The 25,237-nt window shown below is 38.2% G+C and overlaps 1 protein-coding gene across 1 annotated transcript; it reads left to right on the top strand.

The window, feature by feature from the left end:
* The first annotated feature begins 276 nt into the window (after positions 1-276).
* LOC145048767 (uncharacterized) lies at positions 277-1,793 on the top strand. The gene is made up of 2 exons (XM_078997364.1): positions 277-1,061; positions 1,309-1,793. The coding sequence occupies exons 1-2, from the start codon at positions 326-328 to the stop codon at positions 1,647-1,649; spliced, it is 1,077 nt and encodes a 358-aa protein (XP_078853490.1). The 5' UTR covers positions 277-325; the 3' UTR covers positions 1,650-1,793.
* The last annotated feature ends 23,444 nt before the right edge of the window (positions 1,794-25,237 follow it).

Here is a 25,237-nt window from a genome sequence, read left to right as displayed (position 1 = left end):
TAATATAACTTTTTTTTTTTGAATAAAAGAATAGGTATTATTTAAAAATTAATGGATTTTGGGCCAACATACCAGTTTAATGCGGTAAAGCTGCCTATTACAAATGATAAATGCCCCACCACGGTGTACGACCATTAGTCAATTTAGTATCGTGCGAACAAGTAATCCACTATCTTTGCACCTGCCACCTACCCGGCACAAACAAAGCTATATGTTTTTAAACTAGATAATTACTCAATTTATACAATCACATAGCTATAAATACCTTAGGAACGTAGATTCCTATAACACATAAAAACATCGCTCCCCTTTAAAAAGTACAAAGATGGAAGCAATTACCTTAAAATTTGCTTCGGTTGTGCTGTTTTTGTCAATGATCACGTTATTTTTTGTTGCTTCTGCAGATAGTAGTTATGGAAAACCTCAGCTTAACGAACATTTGCTACCAAACCCCGTAATACCAAAAGAGGAACACGGTGCGTACGAAAAGAGCATCCCTAAGATACCAACAAAGTCAGTGATACCAAAAGAGGAATTTGGAGCCTACAAAAAGAGCAATCCTAAGGTACCAACAAAGCCTATGATACCAAAGAAGGAATATGGAGCTGACGAAAAAAGCAATCCTATGGTCCCAACGAAGCCCGTGATACCAAAAGATGAGCATATTGGAACCTACGAAAAGAGAAATCCTAAGATACCAACAAAACCCGTGATACCAAAAGAGGAACATGGAGCTTATGGAAAGGGGATTCCTAAGATACCGACAAAGCCCGTGATAACAAAAGCGGAACACGGAGCGTATGGAAAGAACAACCCTAAACTGCCCAAAGAGCCTGTGATACCGAAAGAGGAACACGGAGGATACGGAAAGAACAATCCTAAAATACCCACACCAAAGCCTTTGATACCAAAAGAAGAACATGGAGCGTACGGAAAAATCAACCCTAATTTACCAACGCCTGAGAAGCCCAAGCTACCCAAGGTGCCGGAACACCCGACGGACATAGCCGTTCAAGGCCTTATTTACTGTAAATATGGTTCCAAACTTATCCCACTTAAAGGTAATACGCTCTTTGCATGCGACACTAGTTTATTATTTAATTATAATTATAATCTGTTGGAAAAAAATATATCATCATTTGTTGGACTTAAATAGTGGTTTTTATAACTTATTCATACACCCAAAACATGTAAGAAAATATCGTAAATCTAAGTAATAATTGGTAGGTTTTGACCACCCATGCAAATAATGATCATATATAGTATGCATGGTAACTAATTTGTTATTAATTAATCAAATGAAAACAGGAGCAACGGTGAGAATTACTTGTTTGGCCGTGCACAAGAACGGATATGAATCTGCACCGTTTTCATTCTCGAGTTGTCCGGCAGATGTGAAGGGTTACTTCTTGGCCAAAATATCATCATCAGAGCTTCTAAAAAACAATCTCTGGGAGGTAACTGAGTGCAAGTCTTTCCTTGAGAACTCACCATGGCCAGGCTGCAAGGTTCCTGAAGATACCAATGGAGGAATCACGGGTGCTCATCTCACATTTTCTCGTATGCTCAACGGATACAGTTTGTCATCAGTAGGCCCTTTCATATACAATGCAGGGCCCCAACCTTCTTTACCGAAAGAAGGCTACTAGATCCATCCAACATCCATCAATCCTTCTATTTATTTTGTTTTCTTCCAAACACAATTCATTGTTTGTTAATTGATTTCTTTATTTTTTTGTGATCACACAAAGATGCTACTTGTAAGATTTAATATTTGATGTTGCTTTTTTTAATTGAATTTGTCCTTTAAACATGAATATATATATATATATATATATATATATATATATATATATATATATACATATATATATATATATATATATATATATATATATATATATATATATGGGAAAAGTGAATATACCCTTAAGGGTATATAAGCTTAGGTACTTAAACTAACTATATTAAATCGTTTTGTATAATATATATTTAAATTGTAATTGTCTAATTGTTCTTATAATTCAACTTATAACTTGATTACTTTTAAGATTTTTATAAATTTTACATTTATCTTCCTCTTACATACTTTTCATTTTCAACTATAATATATATAGCCTAATAGGTATTCGACAAAAAGATATGATATACGAGGAAGATAATAGTGAAATTTCAAAAATCTTCAATGTAAATCAAGTTAGTGGTTGAAGTTTAAGAACATTATAATAAATATATCTAACAAAACTACTAATTATTATGAGTTTGGGTACCTAAGCTTATATACCCTTAAGGGTATATTCACTTTTCCATATATATATATATATATATATATATATATATATATATATATATATATATATATATATATATATATATATATATATTTGTGTTCAAAATCTAAGATCATTTTTTCACACCACAAAACTGATTTTGTTATAATTTTGTAATAATATTATTTATTTTGTTATATTATTTATAAAGGTATCATAAAAAAATGGAATACATAATTAATTGTTAAAAGCAAATTGGTGTAAAAAATAGTGTATATAGTTAGAGATAAAATATTATTTTTATACTAATTTGTATAGAAAATATGTGTTATGGGTTGCATTTTGTTTAGGTCAAAGTTTCATATATTATATTAAAGAAAAGACAAATCACTCGGTAAGAAAATTGAGTATGGACAACATATTATAAAATTATTTTGGTATCATTTCACATGTCATATCACCAAGGGTGTTATAACACTAATCGAATAAATGATCACCATATTATAATATCTACTAATTTCCATCTAATCATTTTTTTAAAAAAAAAAAATTCAAGTTTATTTTTTTTAATTATAAAACCAAATATATTTTTATAAAATAAAATATTTAAAAAAACATAACACTTAAAAACTAAAAAAAAAACATAACATTTAAATTAGACATAACATAACCATAGTCCTAATTGCTCAAATAAGTTTTCTTAATTTGTTCGTTCATCGCTTGTAGCACTGTCAGATATCGGAGTGTCAAATCCTCCTCGTTAGCCCAAAGAATTGACAACCGATTTCTCATTTATTCTCTCTCTCTCTCTCTCTCTCTCTCTCTCTCTCTCTCTCCCCTCCCACGCTTTCATTTCAAGGAATTCCAAGTGTCAATGTTTCGTCAACTAATTTTTTCTTTTTATATTAAATTGTGCTCATCAAACTTTTCTTTCCTTTCAACCATAGATCTTTCTTTCGTCTCAAGCTCTTCCACATGTTTTACAATGCGTCTCGCTTTTTCACGTCCAATCGGTCATCATGGTGGAGGAGATATCCTTTATATCATCCAAAATCTCATCTGTGTCGGCGTTGAAGTCGATGTGAGTTCGTGCATCCGAAACATCGACTGAACTCGAATTTCGAGACCTCTCCGATTGAACCTCCAACGATGTTGGAGTTTTAATCCATTTTAGATCTACTAGAACTAACTTCGATGATTTATCGAAATCGAACACATGTCCTATTTTGACCCGATATTGTTCTTTTGCAGATCTGAACAAATCAAAGTCATTGTTTCCGCTCTACTATTGCGTCTGAAGCCTGGTGTAAATACCATTGAATTTTGTGCATCGCATACATATTTGACTCCATTCGGTACTATGTAATACCCGGTTCCTGGTACATATTTAGATTCAAGCATTGTTGTAATTTACTCTGGGACTCAGCAAGTTGGAGGCCCAACTCGTTAAGTAGACTCGACATTATGCAGGGTTTTTTAATGATCTACTCGACGAGTCGGGAGACCGACTCGATGAGTAGGGGCTGTCTAAACAAAACCCTAATGTTTAAAATTTGCACCTTATTTAAACACTTTATCTCGTCCCAAACCAGCCTCCATCACCCCTAACTCAGAGAAACCCTTGATTGAAACCCTAAACACTTATTGAGTGTTCTTGAGCCTTTTTGGTGCTTTGTGTGTGTGTGTGTGTGTGTTTAAAGTTGAAGAAGAAGAAGAAAGCTTGTGTTGAAGATTAATGTGTTGCGTCTTGGGCCCTTTTGTTTTACAACCGGATTGGGCTTGTCAATCCATGTTTATCTAGATTAGCTTCCTTTTTCTTAGATAAACTGTTAGGGTTTTAATATAAATATATGCATGCATGTATGCGTATACAAAAGAGTTGTCGTCATTCTCATTGATTACTGTAAACCCTAAATCCTCTATAGTTGATGTTCTTTATCGAGCTCTTCTGAGGATTGTTTATTAATCATTCGACACCTTTTGATCCATTTGCTTGTTCTTATTGTTTATCTGGTTATTTCTCTACCTGTTTCATCGATCTAATCGATCTTCAAGTTTATTTTAAACTTATCAATTGGTATCAGAGCAGGAGGCTGTGTAATCGATACACTTCTTTTCTGTGAAAAAGCTTCGATTAGGGTTATTCTGCATTCATTGATATTTATTGAGCCGTCATCTCATAATTGACGTATCTCAATATTTATTGTTTTTGCCTTAATTTGATATATTACAAGTCTGATCTTTGAACAGGTTATTTGATCAATTATGGACGAGTCGCAATCCAATCCCATCAACATTTCAAACAGCATTGGATCAACAACGAAGATTCCCATCCTGTACACCCATGATTATGAAGTCTGGGCGAATCACTTTGAAGATTATGTCATAGGATCTGAGGATAATGGATACCTCATCTGGGAAGCAGTCATCTCTGGACCTTTTTCTCATTCAGCAACTTCAAGGATTATTAAAACTCAAAAGGAGTATAACGATCTTCTGAAAGATGTTAAAGATATAGCGCAAGACGAAAAGTTAAATTTCAGTGCAATATCAAAGCGTTAAGATTGATCAGATTTGCTCTTCAATCCGATACTTTTAGGCTGGTAAGTTCATGCACGACTGCAAAAAAGATATGGGACAGGCTACGTGAACTGTACTCTACAGACGAAGATCTTGAACACTCTAGTCAAACCTTACTCTTGTCTGAGTTTGGTGAGTTCAAGCAAGGAGCAGAAGAAACGATGACTCAAACGTTCGATCGCTTCAATCATCTTCTTAGCAAGATGATCAAACATGACACCGAAAGGAAGCTTATTGAACAGAAGGTTACGTTTTTAAACGGACTCAGATCTGAGTGGAGAGCAGTTGTGTCCACAGTTAAAGCGCACGAGCAATTCAAATCCTATTCTTTGGCAAAACTGGTGGGCATCCTAAAATCTCAAGAAAAGATCGTATTACAGGAGAAAAACGTGGTTTCAGGTCTAGGTTCATTGGCCCTCCTGTCGAAAAGCAAAGCGGTGATAGAGGACGAAGATCTCAACTTGGATGATTATGATCTCACGTCTGAGGACTATGCTATGATGGTGTCAAACCCCAAGAGATTCATCAAGAAGAGATTCCCCACTAACAGGAACTGAAACTGGCAAGGGAGTTATAGCTCTGAAAAAGTCAAAGATGAACTGAAGGCTGAAGAGTCAAAGAAGGAACCGAAGGCTGAAGGAGATTCGGGAGTGAGCTGGTATTATTGTGGAGGAAAGAACCACTATGCAAAAGATTGCGTCCTCAAAAAGATGGCAGAAAAGGATGAGGAAAATGATGAAGAAGCTGTGTTGCTGAAAAAGCTTGATGAATTAAGGATGAAGAAATATGTTGCTAACCCTCCAATGAATGCTTTAATTGTGCAGGGTTCGGTAGCTGATGATGAGTTCGGTGGCGTGGAGGTCTGGTCAACCGACTCCGAAGATGATGAAGTGAGGAAGCCTTCACATGGAAAGGCTTATGTAGTGAAAGAAGAGAGCAGTGGAGGAAGATGCTTAATGGTGTCCGACGTATCTCAGATGAGGAGATACAACTCTGATGGTGGGAATGGTGACACAAAGGAACAATAGAATCTGTGCTTTACTGCCAAACCACTCAGCGTGCAGTTCAACAAACTTGATGAACTGATCAAGAAGGTACAATCAGTTTTTGTCTCATTTAAAGTCCCACAATGCTTATATGAAAAAGAATTAAAAAGTGTTAATTCAAGAATCTCTCATCTAGATAGTAGTTTAACTCAAACTCGGGTCACCAATTCTAACCTAACTGACCAATTAAGCAGGGTGTCTTCGAAGAGTGAGGAACGGAGGATGTGGATCGAACTGAAGGAGTCAGAATTAATCAAAATAAAAGATGAAAACATTTATTTGCAAAGAGACAATTTAAAGCTTTTAAAACAGCGAAATGTTTTTTGTTTGATTGCCAAACGTCTTTATACAAATATTACTCAGCTTCATTTGAATTGTGAAATAGGGTAAAAGATTCATCGCATGATTTTACCCTTTCTTGAGTTTAAGGAAGATGAAATTGATGCTGAAGCATATAATTGTGAGAGTGTTATTTCGTCTGAGGATGTTAATCCAACATATATGTATGGACTAGACAAAATAGAATCTTTCATTAAATCCAAGGACCACAAGAACATGCTCAAAAACCTTTTGGATGAAAATGATAAAGTGAAGCTAAGAACCGAAACCATACAAAAATTTGACTCGTTGAATGTCAACTTAAGCTCAGAAAATAAAATTGATGTTGAAAATACATCTGAGCTTAATGAGGACGATAATATGAGTGAAATTTTTGTAGAGGACACGGTTGATTGTTCAGAATTTGTCAAGAACGAACCCGAGAACCACAAAAATCTCATTTCAGAAAATTCTGTGGAGTTCGCTCGGATGTCCCAACAAAAGTCCCCGATCCTTGTAGAGAAGGCAGTCGTATACCAAAAAGTTAGAACCACTCCAAATCAAGTGTACAAGGTCACAGGTGTAACCGAACATCAGACTGCTGAACTCAGAGCTATTGTGAACGAAGACAATGCTGATGGCTGTGACGAGTTCTTCTGGTCAGCTCCCATTGACAATGCTGATGAAACGGTAGGTCTGTCTGAAAGGACTTCATGGAAAAGCAAAGGCAGATACGTACCAGAACCTTTGAATAAACCTGATAGCTTCAACGTGGCAAGTGCCAGTGGTACAAAAGATGTCCCTCAAGAGAAAGAAATTCCTGCAAAAGAAGTCACATCCCCAAGTGAAACTTCATCAGTTCAGAGTGGATCAGCCAACGAAAACCAAAAACATAAAGCTAACATCCATCATCAACCAAAGCAGATGAGAAATCAAAAACGAAAAAGGAATCAGAGATACAGGAAGAATCTCTCAGAAAGAAAACAATTTTGGCAATCGCAAAATGCCTATTTCTCACGTCAAGACAGGAATTTAAAAACAGAGAAAAATCCTGTTGGATCGACAGAGAGCAATAACAACCGAAAGCAGAGGCTCGGTTCTGAGCAAAACAACAACCGAAAGCAGAGGTTCGGTTCAGAGCAAAATGACAACCGAAAATAGAGGTTCGGTTCAGAGCATAACAACAACCGAAAGCATAGGTTCGGTTCAGAAAATGACTTCAACCGAAAGCACAAGTTTGGTTCGGAAATCAAAAGAGATCAAAACTCTAGGGTTGGTCCTATTGTCGATCAAAAGCAAAAGAGTCACCTAGAATCTTCAACCAAAAAGTCATACCAATCTGAGCTATCTCATTCTAACTCTTCTAACTCTTCAAAATCTTCTATCTCTTCTCCACCTTGTCCTAAATTCCACTCTGTTCCTTCTCAAAAATCTCAGTCATCAGCTGAACAAAAAGGAAAACAGAAGGTTTCAGATGTTGAACCAGAATCAATACCAAAAGCGTCAAATCCAAATAAAATCAAAGTTTTCACCATCAAAAAGAAAGATGATACAACACTAATAAAAAGAACATATTTAGTTGACATCTCTCTTACTATTCCTATTCCTGTAAAAGGCTCACGTGGACCCAAGAAGCTCTGGGTTCCTAAATCTGCTTAATTTTTGCAGGTTATCAGTGACGAGCAGTTTGACGAAGAATGGTACATTGATAGTGGTTGCTCGCGTCACATGACAGGAAGGAAGGAAGAGCTAAGGGAATTCAAATCTCTTTCAAATGGTGGAAATGTCAAATTCGGGAACAACTCCTTCGGCACCATAAAAGGCTATGGAATGATTACAAATGGTGATTTCACAATAAGGAAGGTTACATATGTGGAAGGATTACAACATAACCTCATCAGTGTATCTCAACTTGTTGGAGGTACTGGTCTTCAAGTCTCATTCGACGATGAGGGTTCTGAGATAATTGAGAAGAAGACGAAAAGAGTTATTCTCAAATCGGAGCGTAAAGGCGAAATGTTTCCTTTAAATCTCAAACCCATCAAAGGAAACCCAGCCATCCGCTTGTTATCCAAAGCACAGTCTGACGAAAGCTGGCTATGGCACCGAAGACTCTCTCATCTCAACTTCAAAGATATCAACAAACTTGTTACTGGAGGTCACGTTAGAGGTCTTCCATTGCTCAAGTATGATAGAGATCATCTGTGTGCTACATGTGAAATGGGGAAGCAGAGTCGTCAAAGTCATCCATCTATAATAAACACTAAAGTTGTTGAACCATTAGAATTACTTCATATTGATTTATGTGGTCCATCTTCTATCGAAAGCATTGGTGGTAGAAAGTATATTCTTGTTATTGTTGATGACTTTTCACGTTTTACATGGGTGTTCTTTCTGAAGCTTAAATCTGAAGCGACTCACAAGCTAAAAGTGTTCATCAAGCAGATTGAAGTACAGCTGAAGAAAGTCGTTCGCAACATTAGAAGCGACAATGGGTTGGAGTTCAAAAATAAAGAATTTGAAGAATTCCTGGAAGAAAAGGGAATCAGTCACAACTTCTCAACTCCCTACACACCTCAACAGAACGGAATTGTCGAAAGACGAAACCGATCCTTATGTGAAGCTGCACGAACCATGCTAAGTTTTGCTTCCTTACCTTTATATTTTTGGCCTGATGCTATTTATGCTGCTTGTTTTACACAGAACAGGTCGTATCTTAACAAGCGCTTCACTCTCACTCCTTATGAGATCATCAACAACAGGAAGCCAAATGTGAAGTTTTTCCATGTGTTTGGTTCCAGGTGTTTCATTTTCAATTCTAAAGAACACCGCAACAAGTTTGATGTCAAAGCTGACAAAGGGATATTTTTGGGCTATTCTCTTACTTCCAAAGCATACAGGGTGTTAAACAAGCATTCAAGGAAAATAGAAGAAACTTACTATGTGACTTTTGATAAAAGCTATGTCAAAAAGCTAAAGTCCAACGAAGACACAGCTAGAGAAATCTTTCCTCAAACTGTCCAAGTCACAGCCTCAATCGCTAATCCATTCGAGAACTTCATGGAGCTTTTTGATGAACCAGAGAAGGCCACTCTTTCTAAAGCCAGTGCAGCAGACAACAGGGTAGATCACTTGAAGCAACTTGTTGACGATGCTGCAAGAAGAATGAATGAAGAAGAATCAGGTTCAAAAGACCCTCCCCAACACAATGCGTCAGCCGAGGGGGAGTATCCACCATTAGTCGAGGGGGAGGATCCACCATCATCATCCCATCCGAGCTCACAAGTCGAGGGGGAGGATCCACCATCATCATCCCAGCCGAGCTCACAAGTTGAGGGGGAGCTAAGGTCTCAAACTTCAACCGAAAGCACATTGCCAACCGACAGCACTTCGCCAACCGAAAGTGCCTCACCAACCGAAGGTGCATCAACGCCCGAAAGCTCAGCACCACAAGAAACCACTGTAGCTCAAGATTCTCAAGAAATTCCTGTAAGATCATTTGTCGAGAGGGAGCATGCTGATATGTCATACGACTTCGACAGTCTGTCCAAACCAGAAGAAATAATAAATGCTGAATTAGATCCATCTTTTGATCCAAACTACCCTCCTCTCACCAAATGGACCAGAGATCATCCTATCTCTCAAGTTGTTGGTAATGTATCAGATACAGTTCTGACTCGATCACAACTCAAGGCAAAACAAACTTCCTTGTTCTCAAAAGTCGAATTCTGCATGTTTAACTCATTCGTATCAAAAGTTGAACCAAAGACAGTTAACACTGCTCTTGATCACTCCGATTGGGTTCAAGCTATGCAAGACGAACTGAATGAATTTGAAAGGAACAAAGTTTGGCGTCTTATTCCAACTCCTCCACATGCCTCGGTTGTTGGTCTCAAATGGGTCTTTAGGAACAAACTTGACAAGGAAGGGAACGTTATAAGAAACAAAGCACGTCTGGTCGTAAAAGGATACTGTCAGGAGGAAGGCATTAACTATGAAGAGACTTTCGCTCCTGTAGCTAGGCTGGAATCAGTGAGAATATTTCTTGCCTATGCTGCTCACAAAAACTTTGAGGTCTTTCATATGGACGTCAAGTGTGCATTTCTCAATGGCGAACTCGAAGAAACTGTGTATGTAGAGCAACCTCCTGGATTCGTGAATGAAAAGTATCCCGATCATTGTTACATTTTGGATAAAGCCGTGTATGGTCTGAAACAAGCACCGAGATCCTGGTATGAAACGCTGACTAAATTTTTAAAGATGTCCAAATTCAAACAAGGTTCGGTTGACCCAACCTTCTTTCGCAAAAAGGAAGGTAACCACCTTATGATCGTTCAAATTTATGTCGATGATATCAAATTTGGCTCAACGAATCCTAGCCTAACAGCTGAATTCAGAAAGCTGATGGAGACTAAATTTGAAATGAGCTCGATGGGTCCCATTAACTTTTTCCTTGGTTTAAATATTAGACAGGGACCTGAAGGCATCTTTATCAACCAGGAAGCTTACACGAAGACTCTCTTAGCAAAATTTGGCATAATGGGAGATTCAAAGGTCAAAGTTCCAATGACGTTCGACACTAAGCTCACTCCATCCCTGGATAAACCGGTTGTTGATCTTACGTTTTATCGTCAAATGATAGGCTCGCTAATGTATCTTACTGCTAGCAGGCCTGACATAATGTTTTCTGTTTGTTACTGTGCTCGGTTTCAGGCAAATCCACGGGAGCCTCACATGCTTGCAGTGAAGAACATATTACGTTATCTCAAGAGAACTACCTCTTTAGGTCTGTGGTACCCTTCTAACTCAGGCTTCTTCGTTCAAGCCTACTCAGATGCAGACCTTGGTGGTTGTGGCCTCGACAGGAAAAGCACCACTGGCGGCTGCCAATTCCTCGATGGGAAGTTGGTTAGCTGGCAGTCAAAGAAACAAACGTGCGTGTCTTTGTCTACAGCTGAAGCAGAATACATTGCCGCTGCTTCCTGTACCTCTCAAGTGATTTGGATCCAAAGTCAACTCCGAGACTATGGACTCAATATGAAAAAGATCCCACTATATTGTGACTCTGAAAGTGCAATTAGGATTTGTCACAACCCAGTGCAACACTCCAAGACCAAGCACATAGCACTGAGGTATCACTTCATCAAAGATCACGTGGAAGATGGAAACGTTGAAGTACACTTTGTTCGAACCACTTATCAGTTGGCAGATGTCTTTACCAAAGCTCTTCCTGAAGCGACCTTCAACAAAATTCTACAAGGCTTAGGTATGATGGAAGGAGAGTCGGTCCCGAATACTCAAATCTCTATCTAAGAATCAGGAACCGAAGCAGGCAGACCGCTCGGTCTCTCTCTGCTCTGGAGATTTAATGGAACCGAAATAGACAGACCGCTCGGTCCCTCTCTGTTCTGAAATTCTAATGACACCGAAATAGACAGACCGCTCGGTCCCTCTCTGTTCTGAAACTTTAATGACACCGAAATACACAGACCGCTCGGTCTATCTCTGCTTCATCATTTTTGATTATATTTTGTTGTACATTTTATCTTTCTGTTTTTATTTCTTTTTCAGAAAAATTTCAAAATCACAAAAACATTTTATCTTTCTGTTTTTATTTCTTTTTCAAAATCACAAAAACATTTTATCTTTTTGTTTTTATTTCTTTTTCAGGAAGATTTCAAAATCACAAAACCATTTTATCTTTCTGTTTTTATTTCTTTTTCAGAAAAATTTCAAAATCACAAAAACATTTTATCTTTCTGTTTTTATTTCTTTTAGAAAAATCTTAAAATACAAAAAATTTTCATTTTTCTTTTTCTTCAGTTTCTTACTTATTTCCACTACTCGTTAGTTCTGGTTGGTGTAAGCTTTGCACAGGTAAATACAAGTATCACCTTCGATTGTGTTCAAGCAGGTATGTTTCAATTTTCTCTCAAACTAGTTAGAAGTCCCTAGAAGCATGTTGCTATATGTTGTCACAAGCCTCTATGATCTTGAGTAAGCCTTAATGATTCGATTAATACCTGTCGTTTCTTCCCAATCAGGCTATTTTCCAACACTCGGTCTAGAGCTACCTTACTCTTCTCATTTGAGACACGAGTTGCTCTGCTTTGTCACACTTCTATAGTAGAAGGTACATTCGGTTTCTTAACCACCTCCTAAAATTCTACATTTACCTTCGATTCCCTAAAGTAACCCTTGATGCTTTCGGTCTTTACCACTGAAGTTTATGGTTACACAACATCTGTGTTTATGATCTTGGATTCGATTACCACGTTCTAAGTGAAACCCAAAATCCAATACCTAAAATGAATTGACGGTGAGTGATATACTCAAGTTGTAACTTGGAAATCTCATTTTGTTTTTGCGTGATCTTTTATGAAATCGTCTATACCTCAGACATTTCTTCCCAAAGAGTTCCAGTTTATTTTTTTTGAGATTTCTGTTTATCCCATGCTTGTCACAAGATAATTCCCACCTACCTGTTCAACAGATCATATCGGTCTCACAGGTACCTCTGCCAATACTTAGTTTTATGTTGAGACTTGATGTTTGGTTAGAGGACAGCCACCCAACAGCCTATGATCAAAAGATGCCTTTCATTGTTTATTGACAGACAATTGATCGTATTTCTCGGGAAACCACACAAGCACTTCAAGTCTCTCTTGGCTTTGAAGGAAGTGATTCTTGCCCGGAATCCTCCGCCTTATGTCTTCTTCATAGACATCACTCACATCTCAAACACCTTTGATTTATTTCTTTATCTTTCACACTCTTATGCACGAAAATTAATTTATCCAACATTCTTATTGCTGTTTGGTATGTGGTTTTAAGTTTCAGTTGTAACCAAACAAGGGCACAAGGAATTTCAAACGGTACAAAGATGTGATTTGGGCGCGTGAAGCTGATTCGTTTCACACCCACGTGTGCTGACGTTTTCCTGGGATACACCATAACATCCAATCGCGCTTTTTCAGGCGACGTTTTCGTTCCATAATCATCACGATTTTATCTCTCAAGGAAACGGTATAAATAGGGGTGATCGTGTTCTTTGTCATTTACCAAACACGTATCTTCTCTCTCTGAAAAAGTTTCCACTGTTCATCTTCTTCTTCGATTCAACAATGGCGACTTCTTCTTCTGCGCACGATCAAACTGCAACTTCATCTTTGCTTTCCATCAAGCCTAATCAGAATATGATTATTGAGATGACTCCTTTTCTGTATGATGCGTACATGCTCCATGTGGTGGAATGTCTGAAATATTCTCCATTGCTGTTGGCTCTCACGTGGGTGGAAGCGGTTCCGATGTCCCTGCTTTCTCAAGTTTATACATCAACGAGTTATGATAAACACAAAGATCGTATCTTCTTCACCATCCATGACAAGAAAACCTCCATCTCCAAAACCAAGTTTTGTTCTCTTTTAGGGCTTGTTGTCGATTCATCCGTCATCTCACCTGATTTTGTCTCGACTGCACAGCTTTTCTCGATGATGTACGAGATGGGTTATACCAATGTACTTACAACGATCGCAAAGGTCAAGAAGTCTTGTCTCCCTTCATAGTGGAATAGCTTGCTTACCCTGTTAATCAAGGGTTTAGCGGAACGCTGTGGCGGTTCTGATACCACGAGCAAAGGATTTATCACCATTCTCTATGGTCTTTACAATGGCATCAACTTAGATTATGGCTCCATAATCTGGTCTCAAATCATTCAGAGTCTTAACACCACAACCCGGTATTCTGAGATCTCCTGCGGACGTTTCTGGATGCTCATCACGAAGAAAGCCATGGATTCTCTGGAAATCCCCGTGATGAAGGATGCTCTTCTGGATTCAATAGCCTCTTTCCATACTAAGAAGACTATTGTCTCCGACCCGAGTAAGTTTCGACATTATGGATTAATTCCTGAATCCATGTATAGGTGTGTCATGCCTCATAGCAAGGTCATGGCTGATTACAGCACCAGAACTCCTCTGCCTCCAAGGGTTCTGACTGACGAACAGAAGGCTGCCTTGGAAGCCCTAGATCAACCTACAAATTGTGGCAAGTAGGCTGGTAAAAAGGAAAAAGAAGAGAAGAAGGAAACAGAACCGAAAAAGGAGAGAAAGCCAAGATCCTCTAAGAGAAAACATGATGCAGAAGAACCCTCTCAATCAAAATCCAAGAAGATTAAGAAGATGGCTAAAAGGGCCAAAGGATCCTCTTCTCCTGGATCTGCTCAAAATGAAACACTAGAAGCACAGGCTGCCGCTCCTCATGCTTCACCAAAAGAGCCAACTCCTACTCAGTATCCTAAAAAACCATCCTCTCCTACAGATATTAATATTCCCTCTCCACCAGTATCTCCCAAAGTCACAAAACTACCCTCTCCTCCACCTTCTCCTAAAATTCCTACCCCACCCCCATCACCGAAACAGAAGGTTTCACTTTCTGTTCCTATCATCATCACTCCCACTACAACAGAACCAACCTCTTTACCCACCTCAACCATTCCTTCCTCTGTCACTATCCCTACATCCTTGATCCCCACTCCAATCATCACCGAATCCGTTACTACCACCTCTTCCCAACCACCAGTAACAGTCAATGTATCTGATACAGGGGCTACTACTGTGGTTGAAACACCTGTAATTCACATACCACCATCACCTTCTCCATCCTCAACCTCTGGTACTACTTTGGGTGGTGACGATGAAGAGTATGATTCTCTTTATTATAGCCCATACCGGATTCCCACTGATACTGATGCAGATACCCCCATTACCAGTCAGCAGCTTCAAGACATTCATGATAAACTCGATAGTTTGTTGGCTGATAATAAAGCCTCTGGGGGTGTGGTGTTGAAAGCCTTTATCGAATCTGCAATCAAGACGTATACTGATGCTCTGGATCGCTCCACTGATGCTATTGACAAGTCAGCCGCTTCGTGCTCCAAAGCCACAAAGGAAGTCTCTGAGGTTGTACACACAACTCAGATTTTTCTCGATTCTCTCAAAGCACATGTTGATGCTAATGCGGCCAAGTATCAAACGTCTGTGGACTCATTTTTGGCTACCCTTCAGGGTGAAACTTCCAAGTTCGAGGCTCTGCGTGCTGACCTCAAAACTGAATCCACCTCTTTTCTTCAATCTTTGGATTCACGTTTTGCTTCTCTAGCAGCAGAGAGTACCTTAAAAGAGGATCTCGTAAAGCATCAGGCAACTATTGAACTTCAGAAGATACAACTGGCCTAGGCACAACAAGAAATCTCTTTATTGAAAACTCAGCGGGCTGTTCTTCAAGGTTGTGTTAGTGATGTCAAGAACATGTTGACTAATGTCCTTGAAACTCATGATCCCTTTCTTACCCTTACCATCCGAAAGCATCTCCAGGCCAAACTCCTTCCTGCGATCACTATTCTGAGCGAGATGAAGGGTGTCTCGGAGAAGCGTGTTCTTCCGAGACAAGGGGGAGAGGAGAGTATAACAAAGACAAACCCGAAGGATAATTTAGCTTTGGGTTCTGGAAAGCAATTACTTGTTGAGAGCGAGTCAGACACCGATGAAACTATTGCTAAAGCTCTTTAACGAAAGAAAAGAGATAAAGAGTTGGATGAAACTCTGAAAATCGCTCAAGAGGCAGAGGCCAAAGAAAGAAGAATTAAGGAGGATGAGGATGCCTTAAAGGCTAAGAAGACTCTGTTTCCAGAATGGGACAGAGACACACTCATTAATCAAGCGATTGAGTTTCCCTCCAAGTATTGGTTGGAACCGATTGCATCTTTTGAGTGTGAGAATACCAAAGACTCACAGTTTGACATGCCGATCACACGAAAGGCTTTTACGTTTCATTGCTTCGATGTCACTGCTGATATCCCTCATCCAAACTTAAAGGTTGACAAAGAATTGATAGATTTTTATTTGAAGTATGGTCAACCACAGTACTTGACATGGAGTGCACAGAAGATTGTAAAGGTCAAGGTACTGAAACCAGCACAGGCTGGGAAATTTGTGAACGTTAATTTCAAAGTCAACAGAGGAACGGCCAACACAGAACATTTTATTTCTCTGGAAGATCTTCCCAGTCTGAATCCTCATGATTGGATTCTGCTATACAACATTCTTCTCTCAAATCAAAGGGAGTATGAACCGATTCTGAAACATCTCAAAAGAATGTTGGCTTCCTATATCCATGAGCTTACCACTATGGATCAGGAAATAGCAAAGATAATGAACAAGAAACCGACCGTCAAGCCTACTTCCAAGACAGGAGATGCACAAAATGAAGTTAGGGCAAATTGACTCTACAAATCTGACGGTCATGTTCACAAGGGGCGATAAGCACAAGTTTCTGTTTGCTTTGGTAGACAAGCATCTGTTTTCAACAGATTGCCTGGAGCATATCATAAACATCGTTCACCGATGCAAGCAGAACTCTACAGCAGACAAGAAGAATTTTACAGATATGCTTCGGTGGTATATCACTTTCAGGCATCACATTCTAGCCATTATATCAAGGATATTTGAAACGGTGAAGAAACCATCTGCTGTTAAAAGGGAATGAAGCCTCTGTGCTAAAGACGCAAAGGGGGAGATTGTTGAAGATTAATGTGTTGCGTCTTGGGCCCTTTTGTTTTACAACCGGATTGGGCTTGTCAATCCATGTTTATCTAGATTAGCTTCCTTTTTCTTAGATAAACTGTTAGGGTTTTAATATAAATATATGCATGCATGTATGCGTATACAAAAGAGTTGTCGTCATTCTCATTGATTACTGTAAACCCTAAATCCTCTACAGTTGATGTTCTTTATCGAGCTCTTCTGAGGATTGTTTATTAATCATTCGACACCTTTTGATCCATTTGCTTGTTCTTATTGTTTATCTGATTATTTCTCTACCTGTTTCATCAATCTAATCGATCTTCAAGTTTATTTTAGACTTATCAGCTTGGAAGTTCAAGTAAAAGTAAGGAGATCCAGAAGTTTTACTTCATTCTCAGCTCATTCAAGGTAAAAAGCTGGAACCTTGACCATCTATCTCTTAGATTTTGATTTGGGGCTATTTCTACTCTTTTTATGAGTATAGAGAAGCAAAAATCGGATTTTGTGGGTGTGCTTTGAGTTGCACTTCGGATCTGGGGCTATTGGGGGTCTTTATGGCATAAAGATGCCAACTTTGTTGCCATAAACACCCCATTCATCTTGTATACCTCCTTTTATGGCTTTTTGAGCCAAAGGCCCCATACATGTACATCAAGTTTGTAGCTTTACGTATAAAATGGACCCTAGGAGGCTAGATCTATGGTTTGGATGCATTAAGACCCATTATAATCAACTGTATAGTTTTGGACAAAGAGGGACTCGGCGATTCCGTTCATGGGAATCGGCGAGTCGGAATTTATTTTCCACCAAACCCTTTCTATTTATGGACCAAATGTTAAGATTGAAGGTTCCCCAGTTGCTTAGGTTCACTAGGGACCTGGAAATCATAGGACTCGGCGAGTGGATGAACAAACTCGACAAGTTCAATGCAATGTCCCAACCACATGAAGACGGACTCGGCGAGTTCAAGGGGAAGTTGGCGAGTCATAGACTGAACATCTTCATATGGATGAAGATGAACCTGACAAGTTCAAGGAAGAACTCGGTGAGTCGGTTGAAGACAGTCTGATGTGTTGTTGAAGGCGAACTAGTCGAGCTCTTGCTAGACTCGACGATTAAGGATAGGATTATGGCAGTAGGTGAACATGGGGACTCGGCGAGTTGGCGGACCAACTCGGCGAGTCGAGTCAACCAGATGTTGACTTTGACCAGAGGATTGACCATTGATCATGGTGTTGACCTTGACCTTGTCTTGGACTTGAGTTGTCCCTTGTAAGGGTTACGAGTATGAATCGATAAGTTAGAAAAGTTGTTGTGTAGGGATTGAAGATTAGAGGAAAGTTGGTTTTCGTACCGAGATCAGTGCAGACACCACACGACTTTGAGGTAAGTTTTCTCCTAGTAGGAGTGGGTCTACGGCCACAATGCCGGCCCACAAGTAAAAGTGTTGGATAGATGATTGTCTTTGTGATAATTATCTAGGTTTGATATGAGATATGTTTATTGTGCTTGATATGCTTATTGTGCTTGATATATTTACTGTGCTTAATATATGTTAGCAGTAGTAGGGGTGAAATAGTCCTCGGTTACCAGTTGAAAGATACTGAAGGGGAGGGTAGCTCCCAGTTACCAGTTGAGAGATACCAAATGGGAGGTTAGTTCTCAGTTACCGGTTGAAAGATACCGAGGAGGAGCCCAGCTCCTGGCTATGTCTGACAGTTGCCGGTTTAAAGATACCGAAAACTATGCATTATTTGGTATGGGTATGATGGGGGAACTCACTAAGCTTTGTGCTTATGGTTTTTAGTTTTGGTTTCAAGTACCTCTTCATCTAAGGGGAAGGAGCCGGCGGAGTAGCAGTGCATCACACATTCACACATGATATTCTGCATTTATGAAACCTGGGATTGTACTCTGATATTACACTATTTGATCATATGGTTTTGAGACTTGTGATTTGTGACTTTATGTTTAAATGATATCAATGTTGTTTTCCGTTAACTATTTTTACAAGTAATATACTCTAAAAATGAAAATTTTTGGGATGTTACATACTAAGCATATCAGTATTGCAATACGGTCTTTCTTCAACATAGCGTGTAATTTTTCGAGCACCTCCACCCAATAAGCACCTTTCTTCATAGCATTTCCATGATTTTCGTTTTTGAAATACCACAGCATGTTTCCACCAAAGCATATTCCTCCTTTGGTGTCAAGTATTGTGGAATTTCCTTAGTTTTCGTTTCAATAGCTATAGATTTTCCTTTCCCTTTCCCATTCCTATTGTAACATTCCAAAAACTTTGATAAAAATTTTCATTTTTATAAAATTATTCAACAAAACCATAAGATAGTAATTCATTGTTTTCAACACAAAACCATAGAGTTAGCGTATAAAAAATCTCTAAAATCATAATCAATCAGGAGGATGTATACAATCACGCATTCGTTGTGCCCAATCATCTTATGTACTTGAAACTATGAAACCAACAACTATAAGACAAAGTTTAGTGAGTTCCCACAAAATAACCCACATAACAACACTTATATAATGCATGCACACTAGGCCCACAACATCATATTGGATTGCCTCTAAGCCCACAACATGAGACTGGATTGCCTACTCCGGGCCCACAGCTCATGATTGGCTTATTCCCGAGCCCATAACATAAGACTAGATTGCCCTCCCGACCCTCAGGTTGTGACTGGATTGCTCCCAGGATTGTTGTCTTATATCACAAAACAGTACCGCCTCAACCCAACCGTACTATGTCGACATGTGCAACAGATAACAATAACCAACAAGTACATGTAATCATACATATCTACCAATATAACATATCACTATAGCATAGCAACATCCTATACACAAGGATACATAACGCAATCTAGTATGCCAGCATTGGTGCCTTCGACATGAGTATAGTGAGGAAAACTCACCTCAAAGTCTAGAAGATAACAATAACGATCATTGATTAGATAACCAGCTCTACAGGTCACTTATACAACAAATAGTAACCAAGTCTCAATCTACAGCTCAAAATACTCAGTTTGACCTAAAGTCAAACTTGGTCAAAGTCAACGATCAACGGTAAAAAATTAGTGGACAACATCTAGTTGGTCTACACTCAGTGTGGCAACTCTACGCGCAGCGTAGAGCCTATGGTGGCAAAAGCGTAAAAAATCAGGGATATGCCCAACGTAAGGAATTTTACGCCCTGCGTATTCACTTGATGTCCTAACTAAATTATTAATCCATCAAAAAAGAAGATCAACCCTCCATACATCCGGATCTAAACCAAATGGACATCTTAATGGATAAAGTCTCCGACTTTATCCATTTACATGCATGTCAAGAGCACAAAATCACAACCTAGGTCCAAAAGGTCATCCAATGATCAAGAGCTCATGCATGTATAGATAAGATTGACCAAGCTCTCATTTTTATGACTTAACAACTCCAAAATCGATTGTAAATGATACGCTAATGTCCTAGAGTAGCTCATCCTCATATAAACCACTATTATGGGGACAAAAGCATGATCCTTTTCCATAACTAGATCTAACATAAAACCACATCAAAGTTGAAGCTTTATACCTTCTGGAGATGGATAGGTGGGTGAAACTATTGGATCTATACTTATTTGAGCTCCCAAGTGTTAGAACATGAAAAGTGAGCCTTAAGCAATCCGAGGGGAATTATTTCTGAGGTGACGATTTCCGAAGTCAAGACCATTCCGAAGTTACAGTTCATTCCGAGATGAATCCCAGTGTTAAAGTGTTTTTATGTTTGTAATGTGAATTAATTGATACAAGCACTATTTTGTTCTGTTCCCATTATCTTATTGCATAATACATGAAACAAGATCAACAAAAACGACCGTGCCAGTCTATTGATCATCAGAAGTCTAGCAGTCTACACTTACTTTTTTTTGTCATTTTTCTTTTAGTTACTCCTAGTCTATTTAAGGAGTAGTCACTTATGTATCATGTATGGAACAAGCACCCTTTTCACATCTATCAAGAACTAGTCAGTCAATCATTCTCTCTTACATTCTTCTTGCTCTTGTATCACTTTACATTGTTCATACTATTAATCATTTATACTTTGAGCACTTTGTTGATTATCTTAATTCTGATAAAATACTAGTTTACCAGACTTGACTGGATCTTTATTATTAGCAGACATTGATCTTAAGTAAATTCAAGGTTTGAGTTCTCAAACCTTGTATGCGCACCCCTTTGTTATTTCATTCACAATTTGTATCAGAGTCAAAGTGGCTGTCCTTTGAATCTATAAGAACATATTATATTTGGTTGTAGATTACCTTGGTATCTCAGTCATTTCCATGTTCAGGATGAAATTTCTTCTATATAATACTTTATCTCTAATATCTTAACTTCAATGGCCGCTTCTAATCAATCTGAACAAATGTATTCAATGAAAATAGCAAATAGAATGGGTTACCCAACGCATGCCCTATTGCTAGTTGTTGAAGAGTATGATCAATGGAAAGTTAGAATGGAGAGATTTTTACTTGGTAAAGTTAAAGGTGAAGAAATTTGGAGGTCAGTGAAAGAAGGTCCTCCTGTTCCAGTATGACAACTAGTTAGATATGTTGTTTCCACTCTCATGGGTCAAGAGGAGACGCGACCAAAACCATTGACTGCAATAGACATCGAGAAGCTTCATGCAGATCAAATCATCTTCTTTGAAATGGTTTTTGGTGTACCTCCATCTCTCGTTGATCATATTAAGTTGAGCAAGTCCGCTAAGGAGATTTGGGATAAACTACAAGATTTGTTTAAAGGATTACAAAGCATGAAGGATAAGAATTTAACATTCGTTGTAAATGACTTCGACACCTTCACTACAACTCATGGTCAGTCTGTGGCCTCTACATCAAATCGGTATAGGATCTTGGTGAACAACATGATGACACATGGAGTAGTCCGAACTCCACTCGAATACAACCTCAAGTTCATCAACAGCCTTGGAAAAGGATGGGGAAATATTAATTCATGTCTTCATAGTAATGGATCTCTGAAGAAACTGAAACTCCATTAGTTAATTGATGAATTGCAAGGTCATGAATTCAACATTTCTTAAACATTAAGAGAACTTTCTGGAGGTCTTCTCATTTAGTTAGCTCGGTCAATCCACTAATTCTGAAACCATATGTTTCGGATCCTTTTAGAGGCATCCCACCTATTCCACCTGTTTAACCTACATCACCTATTATACCAGTCTCTCCCGTTCCGAGCTATCCGTTTGAAGAAAACCTTGATCCAAATCTGTTGATTCTGAACTTCGTTTCCATCAAGAGTTTGCACTTCTAACTATGAAGTACAGACGCCCTTCGAATCCAAATCAAAAACCTTCTCAAAACATATTTCAAGCTCCTTACCAAATCAATCCTCAACCCTACCCTAAACCCATTGAAAATCCACCTGCCTATCGACCTAACATTCTGAATCTCTCTTCGGACCTCAGGAAATTCTAAACTCAGTCAAACCTAAGATTATATGTTAGAAATGTGGTCTCAGAAACCACTATGATAAGGACTGTTTGGATGAAATTCCTCAAAAACCAACGTTGAAAGACTCTGCCTACTACGTTTGTAGAGCACAAGAACTTGGTGAAAGTGAAAAGGCATTTACCATCACAGTTTTAAGGAATGTTGATGTGTATTGGTAATATGGTGATGAAAGTGAAGGAAAATATGCAGGGAACTTGTGTCTTATGGCTAGACGATCAATTGAATGTGATGAGGGTTACCAGTCATATGGTTTGGAAGCTGATGATGAAAATACTAAGCCAATCTATTGCTACATGGATAAAAATGATCCACCCTGCCGAAGCATCATCCAACAGGTAAAATTTATGATTACTGATAATAAGTTTAATTTTTCTGTTTGTGAACATTATCTAACTCAAATTCAATTATATATAACAATTATCCATAAAGCTTATGAGTCTACCATTAAGTTAGTGAGAAGTTGGATAGTGAGTTCACTAGACTTAGATTATGTTTTGAAGACCTCAATCTTAAGATTGAATCATTATAAAGAGAACTTGTAATGGATAAGGATGAATGCATTATTTTGAATGAAAAATGTGAAATCTCAATTAGTGAAAGGAATATCTTGGTTACTGAAAATAAACCTATTAATGTGAAAATTGATGCTTTGCATAATTCGATCAATATTCTTGAAGCTAATGAAAAAATGACACACAATTTGTTTCATGCCTGCTCCAAAGCACATGGTCTTGGAAGCGAGTTTCCGAAGCCAGTTGTTCGTACCCTGAAGGAACTTTAAAACTTAACGTTTATGGGAGATATTTCGAAACACACTTATTCAGATACCCATGTATCACCATTTTCATCCCTTCATGATATATCAGACAAATATCATTAATTGATCCATGAGTTCATACCTATCACTATTACATGTACTAATTCCATGGAATTTCCACCTCTGATATACTTGACATGAATCAGTATTCGGAACCCTTAAATAACACATGAAATACTAGAGTTTGTGTTCAGAACTCTGATCCTCCGAATAATTGTGTTATCGAGGAAATCATTCCTAAGACAAAAGGACATGACTCAGACTAATTCAATTCCTTTTGGGCATCCCTGGATAGTGATGTATAACTTAAGAGTGATAACGAAACCTCGTCCAATTCCTGTGTCTCCAACTCTAATGTGGTTTTAAAAATGAATCTGGTGCTAATTAAGCCTCATTTCAACAATCCATCAGTTGGACAAACTTCCAAGTCATCATTTGAATCTCAGAGGAAACCTTGGTTGAACAAGAAAGACACTGTTCATCCAAAGATTGAAGCTATGAAAGCTCTTGAAAAAGAAACTAGGTCTAGGAAATTTCCTTGAGAAATCTATCAAGCAAACACCTCAAACAGTTAGTTCAGCTACTAGGAATCACAATACTTACATGCATGTTAAGATCCTTAAGAGACTATTTGTTTCTGTTATCTCAGACATTCGTAATACATGTGTGAATGGTGCGAAGAATGTTAATGTTGAGACATTGTCTAGTATAAGAACATTGACTCTCCTGAGACATCATCTTCTTTTGTTTTTATTGCTACCTCAAATGGCACGATTTTTAAACCGAAACAATTTCCAAAATCAAATGTGCCTACGAATACAATGAACAAAGGAAAAAAATGTTTGGAATACCGATGTTCAAAAACCTTCTAAAGGTTCAAAAGAAAATTTTGAATGGAAAGTTAAAAAATCTAAAAATTCAACTGAAACATCTCTAAACACAGTTCTTCAAACAATATCTCAGAAAAATGTTCTTTCGAAGAAACAAGTGCCCAAACAACCAATGGTTGAATATGATTTTCGGATAAATGAAAGGACATTGGCATTCTGCATCTTTCCAAATGAATATCGGAAAAAGCACTCCGAGATACCAGTTGTTCAAAAAATCACAAACCAAGTTTAAAGCCGATGCTAAAGTCCCTAAATCTAACTTGGAGTCTAAAAACTCCAAAAGTCACTGATTTTGTTGGCTTTTTGTGCTTCAGAACAAGATACAATATGGTATATTGATAATGCTTGTTCCATGCACATGACTAGGTAGAAAGATTTTCTTGGTGATTTCAAACTTACTCCAAATGACGGTATGTTACTTATAGAAACAATTTGAACTCTCAAATTCTAGGTTATGGAATCCTGACCAATGAAAATTTTTATATCTCTAATGTGGATTATGTATTCGATCTCAAGAATAATCTAATAAGTGTGGCTCAACTAACTGATGCAAATCGTAAGGTTGAATTCTGTAAGAAGCATAATGATAGCTTATTTTATTTCCTTATTTTTATCACTTTATTTTAGATTTTTAGCTCATTTTAATTAGTATTGCATCATATTTTATTTATTTTCTTTATCATGAATCGTATCGAGGACTCTTTATTTTGCATGAGAAATTTTGTAGGGTTTTGGAGCTCATTGCGGTTGCGATTTGACTGGAGTTGGACTTAGTGGGCTTTCTGATGCATTATTGGGCTTGGCGGATCCACCAAAGAAGATTTGGGCTTAAAAAACTAAAGTATTAGATGAAGTGGGCTTGTGAAGATGGATCTTGGACATTTATTTTGGACTTGGAGCATCGACTTCTGAAGCTAAAAGATGATTGGTTAATTTGAATCATGTGGGATATGGAGGGGACCAAGGGAATCTTTAGTAATGGAATGGTTAGTGGAGGAAAAATGAGCCAATAGCAGCCCAGTAACACTTGCGCTGGTGGAATTTTTTTCGTGTGGGTACCCGCACAACTGCCCAGTTTTGGGCATTTTGGTCATTTGGCATGCCATTACCTTGGGGGATCAGATCTATCAACCATAACTTCGATTTTACACCATTCGAGACCAGGAGAAGGCGATTTTGGAGCTCAAGACTCAT

Source organism: Lactuca saligna, chromosome 5 (genome assembly GCF_052625555.1).
Source record: "Lactuca saligna cultivar CGN05327 chromosome 5, ASM5262555v1, whole genome shotgun sequence".
NCBI classification, from domain to species: domain Eukaryota; kingdom Viridiplantae; phylum Streptophyta; class Magnoliopsida; order Asterales; family Asteraceae; genus Lactuca; species Lactuca saligna.
Note: the sequence above shows the minus strand (reverse complement) of the source record. Positions and strands in the feature narration are given on the sequence as shown.

Coding starts and splice junctions, on each gene's coding strand:
- LOC145048767 (XM_078997364.1), top strand. CDS start 326: ATGGAAGCAATTACCTTAAAATTTGCTTCGGTTGTGCTGTTTTTGTCA. Junction 1,062..1,308: donor CAAACTTATCCCACTTAAAG/GTAATACGCTCT, acceptor AAATGAAAACAG/GAGCAACGGTGAGAATTACT.